The sequence below is a fragment of the Apodemus sylvaticus genome, chromosome 19 (assembly GCF_947179515.1).
Source record: "Apodemus sylvaticus chromosome 19, mApoSyl1.1, whole genome shotgun sequence".
NCBI classification, from domain to species: Eukaryota; Metazoa; Chordata; class Mammalia; order Rodentia; family Muridae; genus Apodemus; species Apodemus sylvaticus.
This window is the reverse complement of record NC_067490.1, coordinates 59714427-59728572: the sequence shown is the minus strand read 5'-3', so window position 1 is coordinate 59728572 and position 14146 is coordinate 59714427. Positions and strand designations below refer to the sequence as shown.

At 37.2% G+C, this 14146-nt stretch overlaps 1 protein-coding gene across 1 annotated transcript; it reads right to left on the bottom strand.

Annotated features, from left to right (window-relative positions):
* Positions 1-3766: 3766 nt before the first annotated feature.
* On the bottom strand, positions 3767-4729 carry LOC127669310 (olfactory receptor 2B6-like). Its single transcript, XM_052163139.1, has one exon. It carries the CDS (start codon positions 4727-4729, stop codon positions 3767-3769), a length of 963 nt encoding a protein of 320 aa, XP_052019099.1.
* Between the last annotated feature and the right edge of the window lie 9417 nt (positions 4730-14146).

Below are 14146 nucleotides of genomic sequence, written 5' to 3'. Positions count from 1 at the left end.
TTAAAACAGGCTGAATAAATTCTTGCCACATGGGGTCTCACCTTCCGAGACATTGTTGCTGTGGCGATTTTTCCCTGGTCAAGCCCTGGGCCTTGACCTAATCAGTTCCTGGAGCAGCACTCGAAGGGCCCATCCTCCTTTTTCCACAGCTTCCTTCCTGTTAGACAGCTCCACAGTGCCTCACTACTGGGCGCCAGAGTGTCCCGACCCGCAGGACAGTCAGCAGGGTCCTGGAACCACCTAGGGAAAGACGAGAGACAAGACAGACACGGAAAAAACTGAACAGCAAGATGAAATTCCGATCAAGCTGTCAAACTTTAATTTTCACACAAGGTGTTATAAAGGCAAGCAAGCAGGTATGGGGAGGGGTGAAGGGGGAAAGTCATTGTATTCGGGGAACAATCTCAGGGGGCTAGCATCATTCTTTAGGAACAGTTTCTCAGAATTGTCTCTCGGGGTCTTAGCTAAGATTTGGCAGGTGCAGTAGAAACTTGGCATCATATTTCGATCATGGGGAGGTGAAGTGGAAAGGAGTTGCTGTGGTAACTTAACCACAGGTGAGCTTTGTTTGTTCGAGCCCACTCGGGTGAGCTCTGTATGTACTGACCATCTAGCTTACTTGACTAATCTTTAAACTAGTACATTTCCTTCTAAAAGCAGCCTAGAGAAAGCCAGCTGGAAATGGCTGAGAGGAGGGGGTTTTTGAGATCTCTGTGAGAATGGCTCCTGGCAGTCAGCCACATTTTGGATTGATTATCTAAATGATATTGAGGCCAGTTTTGATCACAAAGCAAATAAATTTGGGACCCTCCAGGAAGGGTGCCAGGTGAAGAAGATGGAGGCTTTCTAAAAGGTATCCAAAGTGGGGGAGGCAGAAGGTAAGGATGATGTGAAGAAGAGAAGGAAGGTCCTAAGGAAGGACATGTCCAGGTAGTCCCCAAGACTCAAGAAGGATTAAGGAAGACACAAACTGTTCAAGGGAAGAAGACTAAGTAACATAAAGTCATACCTATTTTAATAACACCTAACTTTTCAATGGAGACTCTAAAAGTCAGAAGGGTCTGAACAGATGTTCTATAAACTTGAGGACATAACAGATGCTAGCTCAGACTACTATGTCCAGAAAAAACCTATCAATTATAGTAGATAAAGAAAAACAATCCATAATAAGATAAAATCAAAGCAATATCTATCTACAAGTCTATCTATACAGACGGTTTTAGAAGGAAAATGCCAATCTGAAGAGGTTAACCACACCCAAGAAAATACAAGCAATAAATATTCCTAGAGCACAAATTAAAAGAGGGCAAAAAATAGCATCATAACAACAAAATAACAAGAATCAATAAATCAGTAACTCTCAGCATTGTCTTAAAAGAAGACACAGACTAACAGATTGGATTAGAAAACAGAATCTATCCTTCTTCTGCATCCAGAAACCAAAATTACCATAAATAATAGGTATTATCTCATGGTAAAATAAAGTAAAAGTATATCCTAAGAAAATGGGCCCAAGAAACAAGCAGGCATAGCCATTTTAATATCTGACAAGATAGACTTGAAATCAAAATGAATTAGAAGATATAAGAAAGAACACTACAGCGGGCAGTGGTGGCTCATGCCTTTAATCCCAGCACTTGGGAGGCAGAGGCAGGCAGATTTCTGAGTTTGAGGCCAGCCTGGTCTACAGAGTGGGTTTCAGGACAGCCAGGGCTATACAGAGAAACCCTGCATTGAAAAAACAAAAACAAAAAAACAAAAACAAAAACAAAAAAAAGAAAGAAAGGATACTACATACATAGCAAATGAAAATCCAGATAGGATACTTCATTTCTTAATATCTATGCACCAAACACAATGGTGTCCAAGCCCATAAAAAGAACACTACAGCTAAAATCTCATATTGATCCTCACACATTGGCATTTTATGATTTTTCTACCCCACTCTCACCAGTAGACAGGTCATTGAGACACAAATGAAAGACAGAAATACTGAAATTAATAAGGTCCTAAATAAAATCAGTTCACCAGATATCTACAGATCTTTCCATTCAGACTCTAGACATCTTTTCTCCTCAGAAGCCCATGGAATTTTCTCCAAATTTTACATATTAGTACACAAAGCAATTCTTAGGAGATAGAAGAACAAATGAAATAATACCCTGCATCCTATCTGGCCACAGTGGATTAAAGCTGGATATCAAAACAATAGAAATGACAGAAAGTATACACACTCATGGAAGCTGAACAACTTTAACATAATAAAGGCAATATGCCCAAGTCCATAGCTAACACCAATTTAAATGGAGAGAAGCTCAAAAACATTTCCACTAAAACAAGGATTAAGAAAATGTCCACTACCTCCATACCTATTCAGTATAGTGCTTGAAGTCTTAGCTAGGGCAATTAGACAGCTGAAGGAGATCAAGTAGCTATAAATAGGAAGGACTGATACACAAAAAGACTGATAGCATGCAGAAGACCTGGACAGATTTAAACTAGACAAAATCCTAGCAGTGAGAATGAGAGGTAGACACAAAGTCCCACCCCTTATCAATAAGCTGTTTGCAATTGATACTTGCTTGGAAAGGGAAGTTAGATTTCCCTCATGAAGCTACTATTCCACTATGCTTCAGGAAAAACCTAACACAAAACAGCCTCCTATGTGTGTGTGTGTGTGTGTCTGTGTGCGTGCGTGCGCGTGTGTGCATACTTGTCATTTTGCTTTAGTTTTTACTGAATTTTCTCTTTTAGCTTACCTGTTTTCATTTTTCTGGGCGGGAGGTGTTGCTTTGCTTTGCTTTGCTTTTTATTTTACAGAAAGGAAGATCCTGAAGTTAGGTGGGTAGAAAAGTAGAGAAGATATAGAAGAATTTGGAGCAGGGCAAAGAATATGATCAAAATATATTATATGAGAAAAATTAATAACAAATTTTAAAAAGTTCCCTGTAAATAAAATAAATGACTATTCCCTCAAAGAAATTGGAAACAGGATAATAACTTAACCTTAATAATAACCATGATATTATTGAATAACAAATATTGTAATGGTTATTTCCTAGAGTGATAATTCCAATAATAATTATCAAGAAATAGGACAAAAATAATTTTAATATATACCCAGTTATGTTATTCAGTATATTACTTTGTATTCTTTACATGCAAAAAATCACAGTGGAGGCAAATCTAATAAACATTGCAATCTAAAATTAAAAATATATTCTAAAGGAGACTGCAAGTAACATAAACCGTCAGAAGCATTTTATGGGGCTCTCTTTGCATTACTGTTGTCCACAGCAATGCAGATCATTACTACAATCACTCATTTATCAACAATACAACTAAATGTAAAAATGTATCTTTATAATATGCAAAATATTTGAAAGGAGGAAATGACATTTTCATCTTGGTTGCTTATGGCTCAAAATGACTAAATTTCAAGCAGATTTCTTTATGCTTTTTAATTACGTTCCTAAAATACCCCTTCCGTTACTTTTAATGTATTAGGGAATAAGAAAGAATATTAAAAAAAAATTAGCCAAGACAGTTAACCAAACTTAGCATTTACTCAAATCTATATTATTATTATTTTTTGTACTTGTTGAATTATCAGACCATTCCAATGACCATTAACTATGACCTTGATTATATATAGTTAATAACAAGTGGTCACAATCAGGCTCTATTTTTCTGGCTAAAGGAACAAGGGATGTGGGTAATCCTGCTGTGGAACCAAGAACTGGATAGCTATAGGATCTGCTTTTGTCTAATCCAAGTTCCACCCTTGCTCTTGTTCTCTTCCAAGTACCTTCTTCATTGCTTCCTTGACATCCTTGTTCCTCAAGGTATAGATAAGAGGGTTCAGCATTGGCGTTATAAGTCCATAGAACAGTGCCAAAAGCTTGCCCTTCAGTTTGGCTGTGCTGCTCTTGGGTGCCATGTATGCATACCCACTGATGGCAGAGCCATAGAACATGATGACCACCAGAAGATGAGACCCACATGTGTTAAAGGCCTTCTTTCGACCTTCAGAAGATTGTATATTTATGACTGCTCTGACAATGTTGATGTAAGAGAAAAGAATTAACCCAAGAGGGATAACTTTTATGACAACCACAGCAGCATACATCTCTACTTCATTGACCCAGGTGTCAACACATGATAACTGAAGCATGGCAGGCACCTCACAGAAGAAATTCTCTACCTGGTATTGGCCACAACGAGGTAACAAAGATGTCAACACTGTTTGCACCAAGGAGTTACTGAAACCAGTTATCCAGGCTACTGCTGCCAGCTGCTGGCACAGCTGAGAGTGCATGATAACTGTGTAACGCAGAGGATGGCAGATGGCCACATAGCGATCAAAGGCCATGATGGAGAGAAGCACACATTCTGTAGATCCTAGGCTAAGGAAAATGAACAGTTGTGCTATGCAGCCCACATAGCTGATGCTTCTCTCATGGCTCTGAATATTTTTCAGCATCTGGGGGACAGTAGAAGTGGTATAGCAGAGATCTAAAAAGGAAAGATTGGCCAGGAAGAAATACATAGGGGTGTGGAGTTTAGGATCAAGGAGAGATAAAATGATAATAGCTGAATTCCCGAAGAGAGTCACTATATAGAAGATGGAGATGACCACAAGAAGAGCCATTTCCAGACATGGCCATTCAGAGAAGCCTACCAGAATAAAGCCATTGATGTGATGGGCAGTGATATTGAGGCTTCTCATTGTTGAAATTCCACTTGCTGGAAATGTCCATACTAGAATTTTGAGGTTCTGGTCATCGTGTTTTTGCAACTTAATACCTCATGAAATAAAGAACCTGGATAGGGGGTACTGAAACAAAATCATGAATATATTTCATTTGATTTCCTCAGTAAGTAAAAGAAAACACAGCTGTGTTTGTATAGTCGGTCAGCTATTCTTTTATTCACAACTTTCATAAGTGAAGAGTTTTAAAAAGTCAAAATAGCATACGCATGGTGACTCACACATATAAACATTCCTGTGAGAGAAATGCCAGAACAGGCTGCAGAGTGAGGCTGTGTCTCTCCCAAATGCTTTCTCAATCCCCCAAAGCAAAACAAAAATAAACAAATAAAAATGTAAATATAGTAAAAATGTATATTATAAGATACTGTTATCATATGTTGTATTTGCTAAGACAAAAGAATATGGAAACCTCACTGAAACTTCATTAAGTTTGTAATTGATCTTATTTTCCTGCAGGTTCTTAATAATTTTGCATAGTAGAATATAGAAATTACTACCTGTGAAAGGCAGTATCAGTTGGTGGTGATACCATCATCTGTCTTTTTATTGTAGGACCTCCTTTCTGCTCATTATAATTAAGTCAATGTGAAAAAACTTCCAGGACTCAGGACAATATGTTTGTGGAATTAATCCACAGTGATGTTTTGCCACAGGCTAATTAGGAGTTAACATGACTAAGACTGATGGTATAAAATGTTTCTTATTTTGTTTATGTCAAAAAGTGTATATATATATATATACATATATACATATATACAAACACATATATATGTTATATACATTCATAGATATATAAAATACATATTTAAATATATATATATATAGTCAGATAACATAACTACAAAAGTAATGGTTTCCAGAGAAAAACTCACCTTTCCAATCTCATTATACTTCTACATAAGGAAAATCTCACAAGCTTTCTTACAATTATGCTTTACCTTCATGCAATTTCATGGCAGAAGGTATTTTATATTGAGCTTTATGCAACAAAGAGAAAATGGCTTTGAAGATATTTTTTTAAAATTCTGGTGTTTGTATTGTAAAAAATCATCAAACATGCACATATGCAATTGATTGCATGTATGTGTACATTGGGCAGTTCATTCTTCTTTGTGTAAAATAAACATATGATTCATATGAGAAAATTTCACTGTAATACACAGTTGAAATGCAAGATTATATATATATAATATTACTTAAATATTATATATTTAAATATATATATTTAAATAAATATTACTGTTAATTTATCAATCATTATACATAAAGTGACTCTTGGCAAAAAATGTGTAACACTTTACAGATAATATTTAATGCAGTTTAGGAATAATTTTTATAGTAAAATAAAATACATGTATAATTCTATTCCTTTAGTTACTGTAGAATTTTGGACAGTTTTAAGTGGATTTTTATCTTATTATTTTATCTATTTTTACATATGAAGTTCTACATATTGTCTATAAGATGACTAAAAAGTATGTTGTCCATGACTAAATACAGGGACTAAACTTTCTTATAACATTAAATCCTTATAATTTTTGTTGAAAACACTTTACATCTGTTAGCATTTTTCCTTTTTAAAATTTTTCATTGCTTATTTTATTTCAAATGTTATCCCCCTCCCCAGTTCCCCCCCATAAACCCCCTCATTTTCTCCCCTGCTTCTATGAGGGTGCTCTTCCCCCACTCCTGCCTCACCTCCCTAGCATTCCCCTGTGCCAGGACATCAAACCTTCACATGACTGTGGGCCTCTCCTTTCCTCTCTGATGTCCAACAAGGCCATCCTCTGCTACATATGCAGCTGGGGCCATGGGTCCCTCCATGTGTATTCTTTGCTTGGTGGTTTAGTCCCTGGAAGCTCTGGGGCGTCTTGTTGGTTGACACTATTGTTCTTCCTATGGGATTGCAATAATATAAAGTATTTTATCATCTCTAGTCACCCCTTTGTATGATCGATCCCATGTACATGTCTTGTTTCACTGAAATTTCTCACCCTTTGTTCATCATCTCCTCAATTCCTTTTCCACCTCTTCAGCACTCCAATAACCTGTGTTGTGCTCCAGTTCTCTCAGGTCTTACATATTGTTATTGTACAGAAAGCAACAGTAATTTATTCACAATATCTTAGTACATGACACAGACACAATATAAAATATGGAATGTTTCTCACATTTTTGAGATACATTCATGAAAAAAACACAAAGATAAAAAATATTGATATTTTCTTTGCCTTTCATATTATTCGCAATTTTATTTTAAAATTGGGTTCTTCTCCACATTTCACTTAGTGATTATGCATTTTCTTCATCTAATCAATTACAATAATTGTGGTTAAACAGTTGCTATAGAAATATTTAATTCTATTGAGGGGTTTCTATCCTGCCTTAGACCATTTAGCTCCTGGATAAAAGATAAGACACATGTGACCTTAGCTGTGACTCACAGCATTGGGGGTATGGATCCTGCAGAGGCCACCTCCTGTAGTCAGGCAGGAAACCCAGTGGAGAAGTAGAAACACCAGTCCATACACAAAATTTTTGAACCCGAAAATTATCTGAAGACACAGGGGATGGAGCAGCGAATGGCCAGTCAATAACCAGCCCAACTTGAGACCCATATGGGCAACTACTAATCCTTTACACTATTAATGATATTCTGGTAGGCTTGTAGACAAGGGAAAGTTGTCCTCTGAGAGGCTCCACTCAGCAGCTTACTCAGGTAGATACAGACATCCACAGCCAAACAGTGGATTGATTTTTGGGAACGCTTATGGAAGAAGAGGAGAAAAGGATTGCTGAACCAGAGGGAATAGGAACTCCACAGGAAGACCAACAGAGTCAAGCATGGACCCTTTGGGCTGAACCACCAACCAAAGAACATTCATGGGCTAGCCCTAGACCTCCCTGAACACATGGAGCAGATGAACATCTTGAACTTCATGTGGATCCCAAAAAACTGGAATGGGGACTATCCCAAAAGCTGTTGCCTATATGTTGGATATGTTCTAGCTAGACTGTCTTGTCTGTCCTCAGTAGGGAAAGGAAGCACTTAGCCTCACAGAGACTTGAAATGCTAGGGTGAGAGTATATGGAGGGGGGATACCCACTTAGAGGAGAAGGGGAGGGAGGGAAGCATCGTGGAAGGGGGTGAACAGGAAGAGATCAGTTAATAGGATGTAAAGTGAATAAGTAAAAAAAAATTAAAAGTGAAAAAAGACACCTATAAATTTTACATTTGTAATAAGCCTTTAGCACAAGATCTTGCCAACTATCTACTCTCTTATGTTATTAGAATTTACATTCCTTTCAATAACTCTGAACTATATTTTATCTGGGCCACTCTTAACTTTATTTGGCCAGTACTCAGGGCCACATTTTATGGCTCACATGACCGTTGGTATCTTTAAGTGCCAGTTAGACATAACTTGAGGGCAGAGTCACAGATCAACATGTAGACTCTAGGTGTTGGTGGACTGTAATTAGTATTACAATAGACAGCAACTATGAAAATTATAAGGTATGATACATATTTTAAATGTCTAGTCTATTATATTTGGCAAATTATATTTATTTAGATAAAATATTTTATCACCTATCATACCTTAATGAGTTTATAGTTTTGTATCTCAGTTATCTTTGATTTTAACTTGTATACCATCCTAAAGCCACTTTTTAGATCTAGGATATCTTTTTAAATGTTAAATAATTTAAGTTTAATTGTGAGACTATAACAAATCTTCAACACTATCAGAGATTTAAGAAGATATTTGAGTATGCGAAAACATAACTTCCAAAAGTTAAAAAACTGGCAGAGACAGATGACTGCATGGTCTACAGAGTGAGTTCCAGGACAGCCAGAGCTACACAGAGAAGCCTTGTCTCTAACCGCCCCCCCCAAAAGATATCTACCAATGTAAAATTGTGGCTATAAAATGCCTTTCTTTAGGAGCACATTTAATAATATATCACTATTTGTCTAATTTCTAAAGTAATTACTATATTCCCCCTTTTTCTTTCTAACCCACATCCCTTTATCTAAGAAAGAAAGAATGCTAGAGAATAGGAAAGGAAAGACATAAATTTCTTTATTTAGTCTCTCTCTGTCTAAAATTATAATTATCTTTAAATTATTTCTTAAAATGATAACATATTTGTAATTTACAAAATGACCAAAATCATCAACCTTAATTCAAGGGATCAAACCTCAATACATAGTTACCTCCAAGGAACATTGTAGTCCTTATTACTGATGTTTGTCATACTTGATATTGTGGATTTAATTTTTCCTGTTAGGATCTATGATGAAGTCAACAGGGGCTGTTTCTTGGACTAGAGAAAACACCAATGCATTGCATCTTAGCAACTTTATATCCCTTACAACTGAATAACTGACTAGGAAGGATATTGTAGAAATTCAATGACATGTTGTAAGAGAATAGAAATAGAACAAAACAAAATTATCAATATGAAAATTTCAAATCAATCAATATCCCTAATGTCAAAGAATGTTTTAGTCACTAGCTTCCTTGTGGCTCAACACTTTCATAGTAGATGCAAGAAGAACTACGTGACAAATTGAGTAGATGGACAATCTAAGTATCATTTTAATTAGTATATTATACTGATAAAATAGATCTTTCTCTTGAAAATACTAATTAACATTCCTGTTTGATTTGGCTGAGATCAACATGAGATCTAATATTTCATGGAAAGGGAGGTGTAAGACTCATTTGTCTTCATTCATAATCTTTGTACAATGCAGCAAATCTGGAAATAGCTCTGGGAAGTGGAGCAAACCATAAAACCAGATTTCACTTAGGGCAAAATGTAACGTCTACCTCTTTAAAGAGGTAATTCATTACTAATTTTAAGGAAAACACAGTCAGAACAAGTAAAAATGAAGGCTAAGTTTAATAGTGTTTTCTGAGAAATTTTCCCAACTGGCTTTTACTATTCAGAAGCAGCTTTTAAGGCAGACTACCACTCAGCACATATGAAGGTTTACTTAGAAAATAATATATTTACATGACCTTAAATAAATTATTGACATCAACAATTTTAAAATGTTTTTTCTCATACTTTCATTCTTTTAAAAAATACCTTTTTTGTCTTTACTTTTAAGCACTGAAAGATCTTTTCTGTTGTTCTTTGCAGCTCTAAACCTTAGTGGTGTCTAACCCTCACTACAAATTTGGCTCTTCTCATAAGTCAGCTTTGCTTATAATTTGCTTTTTAGCCCTTGTAGATTAGTGACATCAGGGCCAAAGGTGCTAGAATTTTGACCTCAGGGAGACAGTCCCTCTGTTGCAATTAAGCACAGTTCATGGAAAAAAGAATTTAGGGGAAAATATGAAAAATAGCAGCATGAATTGTTTACAAAGCTTAAATTCTACATGTTACTTCCACTGGGCTTTCATCCCTATGTAGTAAATCTTATTATCTAACTTATTTTTATGTCCCTAATCTATTTGCATAGTATGCACTGAAGCCAATTCCAGATTCAAGGACAATTTCAAATCCAAAGATGCTTCCCAACAACTGTGTCTGACCTTCTCAGTACACCCTGAAACACTTTCCAGCCACAATGCCCTCAAACACTATTGAAACTGAGCACTACAGCATACAGCTTTTGAAATTTGGGTATCAGCAGCATGTAATTCATATAATTTGTGACTGGCTTATACATTTGCAAGTATAATTTATTCTCTCCACATATGAACAGAAGATGTGCAATTGTTACTTCTGGTTACATGATGTTAAAAGAACTGTATGAATGCACAATTTTTATTTTTGTGTTAAATCCAGGAATGAAATTTCTTATGTAAATGTTAAAGCATATCTAGCTTTAATAAAGATTGTTAGCCAGGTTACAAAACGTTAAAGTAATTTATGATCCAATCATCAATCTTCATTTCCTCAAAAGCTTCCTTGTTTTGTAATGTCATGTTTTTTAAAATTATTTATTTATCTATTTTGTTTTGTGTATAAGAAAAACAACCATTTTAATTTGCATTATACTGTGAGTGTGAATTTTTTCAAATTTGACATTTATGTTATCTTTTTTATGTTTTATCCATTCATTTTTCTCTCTGATTTTTGTCCTTTATTGACTTCTAAGAGTTCTTTACATGTTCTTGATATAAATATACTTTTGAAATATTATACACTAATATAACATTCCACTAAAGTACTCTTTTTTGCTTTTTAAATAATGCCCTATAAATATTAATGTAATTAAAAAATATACAAGTCAATAGAGTGTCCTATAATGACCATGATGTCTCCCCATACCATGTCCAGCAACAATTAATACATACCCCAGGTTGCCTAATATATTTTCCCCACAATACCCATAATAATTATTTTAAAGTCTCAAGATCATTTACTTCATATGTATATATTTCATCATTAATAAAGAAAAGCCAAGTTTTTAAAATGTACTTAAGAGCATTTGGTACTCTTATAGAGAACCTGGGTTTGCTTTCCAACATGCATGTCAGGCGGCTTACATCTGCCTGGGATGTTGTTTTAAGAGTGCTTCACTCTCTTCTGGCACTACTTAAACATGGTGCACATAAGATTAACACACACATATATCTAAAAATAAACTATTTTAAAACTAACATTTTTGATGCAAAAAAGCAATACTTTTTAATGTTAAGCAACTCAAGTATTCATGTTTATTTTATTATTTTTTTGTACTTAATGGTCATTTACTATTTCAACAAGTTCACTTATAAACATACCATATGCACATATGGGGAGACAACAGGCTTGGTAGACACAACAGAATAACAGAAATAATCACAAAGAAGACTGCCTACATCCTCTGCCTTTCATCTGCATAGACTAGAAGGCAAAATGAGAGGTTACACGGGATCAACAACAGATGTAGAAAATAAATCTGAACCATTCTGTCTCAAACACAAGAACTTGCTACACTCCATAAGGCTACCACAGGCACTAACGACCTAAGCTGAGCCTTCTTGGCAAGGGTGATCTGAGGAAGCCTCAGGCTTTCCTCTTCCAGATGAAAAGTTTTTAACTCAAAGAACTAAAAGCAACAACATCAGCCACAGACTGTCAGCAGCCAGCTTCTTCCAGCTCTTCATCATTATTTAAAAGTCTTCATGGAGGAGGCATGTGCCTCAACGCTGGACAAGTAGTTCCCTCCAACTCATGAATCTCAAAACTGACTGAGGTGCAAAACGATGCAGCAAAAGCCACCAAAAGGTTAGGAAATAAGGTGCCAGAGAATGTATTCCATTCTGGGTATGTAACCAAGTAATTGGTGATAGGAAATGATAGGACTCAACTATGACCCCACTGGGGGCAGGGGCTGGGTAGGGCACACCCATGGGACAGTCGGAGATAATTCTGTTTCAAAAGTGCTTCAGGGACATGACTCAGTACTCTATGGTTTTAGGAATGCCAGTAACTAACTTCAGAATTAAAATCCTGTATAACACTAAACACTGGTTTTAGTGTTTTGTGAGTAAAGCACAGAGATTTATGAATGGTGATATTATGAGCAAAAGGCATTACAGCACAGGATGTAAAATCAGAGTCACGCTTATTAAAGTGACACCATACAGCATCCACACCATGTTGTCACATATTCCATCCATCAGAGATGGCAAACAAGCATTGTACTGGCTGGTTTTGTGTGTCAACTTGACACAGGCTGGAGTTATCACAGAGAAAGGAGCTTCAGTTGGGGAAGTGCCTCCATGAGATCCAACTGTGAGGCATTTTCTCAATTAGTGATCAAGGGGGAGGGCCTCTTGTGGGTGGTACCATCCCTGGGCTTGTATTCTTGGGTTCTATAAGAGAGCAGGCTGAGCAAGCCAGTAAGGAACACCTCTCCATGGCCTCTGCATCAGCTCCTGCTTCCTAACCTGCTTGAGTCCCAGTCCTGACTTCCTTTTGTGATGAACAACAATGCAGAAGTGTAAGCTGAATAAACCATTTCCTCCCCAACTTGCTTCTTGGTCATGATGTTTGTGCAGGAATAGAAACCCTGACTAAGGCAAGCATACATTAGCTGGAAATGGGCTGTGCTAACACGTCCCCAAGGAGTAGCAAGGAAGCATTGTAGCTGCCACTTCTGCTACTTGGAAACTGTCTCGCGTGGAGATCTGTTGAAGACTTGAACTGACCAAGAGAGAGCTGCCCAGCAGGGTGGCAAAGCAGCATGCATGCGCTGGGCTGGGCACAGACAGAATGCATGCTTCCTGGGAGCACTCTGGAGAAACAGGACTATGCAAAGTAGAGGGCGGGGCCTTCACTGTGCCATCACATCTTTGTGAAGGGGGCAAAGGGGGTACTGTTTGAAACTAAAACATGCCAGTCACAAAGCTGGAATTGGAAACTTTAAAACATTTAAGAACAGAGTTTTTAAAATGTGGAACATGTACTCTCTAATATTGTAAATAAAAATTTTTGTCAGAAAGCCAGACTGTGAGCTTTCCAGTGTCACACGTCTGGGGACTAGAAATGTTTTAAGCTCTTCTGTCGTGAGCGGATCAGGACTGAGAACAAGGCTGGACCCCCACTAACATGAGGGAATAGAACAAATCCCTGAAATGCTCTACCCAATCCCATTTCTCACTCAGAACCTGAGAGTCTGTGGACAGACAGGGCTACCACTGTTGAAGAAGAGCCTCTCCAGGAGTTGCAGCTTGGGCCCCAGAAGGCCTGAGACAGAAACGTTCTAAATAAGGCTCTCCCCAATTCCCCTCACCATATACTTTCTTTACAGAAGAATAACACGAAAATAAAACTGGGCAGATTCCCGTAGCATATTTTAAAGGGGTAGGGGATGGCCCTCTTCATCCCGCGCAGCCAATCCTGCTGGTACCTAGGAGCTTCGAGGGGTAGGTTATGGGGTCCTCACACCATAGCACTGCAAGAATCACATGGGTTACCAACTCCTAGGGTAACATGTAGCCGAGGTCTAGATTGAGAATCCACAGTTAAAGAAGCTGTGACTCTTCTCACCGCACTTACACACATCCCACATGAGCAATGTTATTATTTGCATAGCAAAGAAAGCCGTCCCTCAATTCAATATTGCACCTAACTGAATGGAAAACGCCCGTTTATTTGGGTGTGTTTACCTAAAGCCATCCAAGAGTCCCTACGAAAGACTTGGTGCAAGCTGGTACCCACAAGGACTCACACTCTTGCTCACAGCATACCGTGGGCTTTCTTTGTGGTACCATGCAGGTCAGTCACAATTATTAGATTACCACCTTCAAAAGAACTACTTAAATTATTATGAGAGACACTTGTCACAAACAGAAATGCCCTGCAAATCAAATTATCGCACACAGGACTAACAGAAGCGATGCACAGAAAATGTTGAAGGCG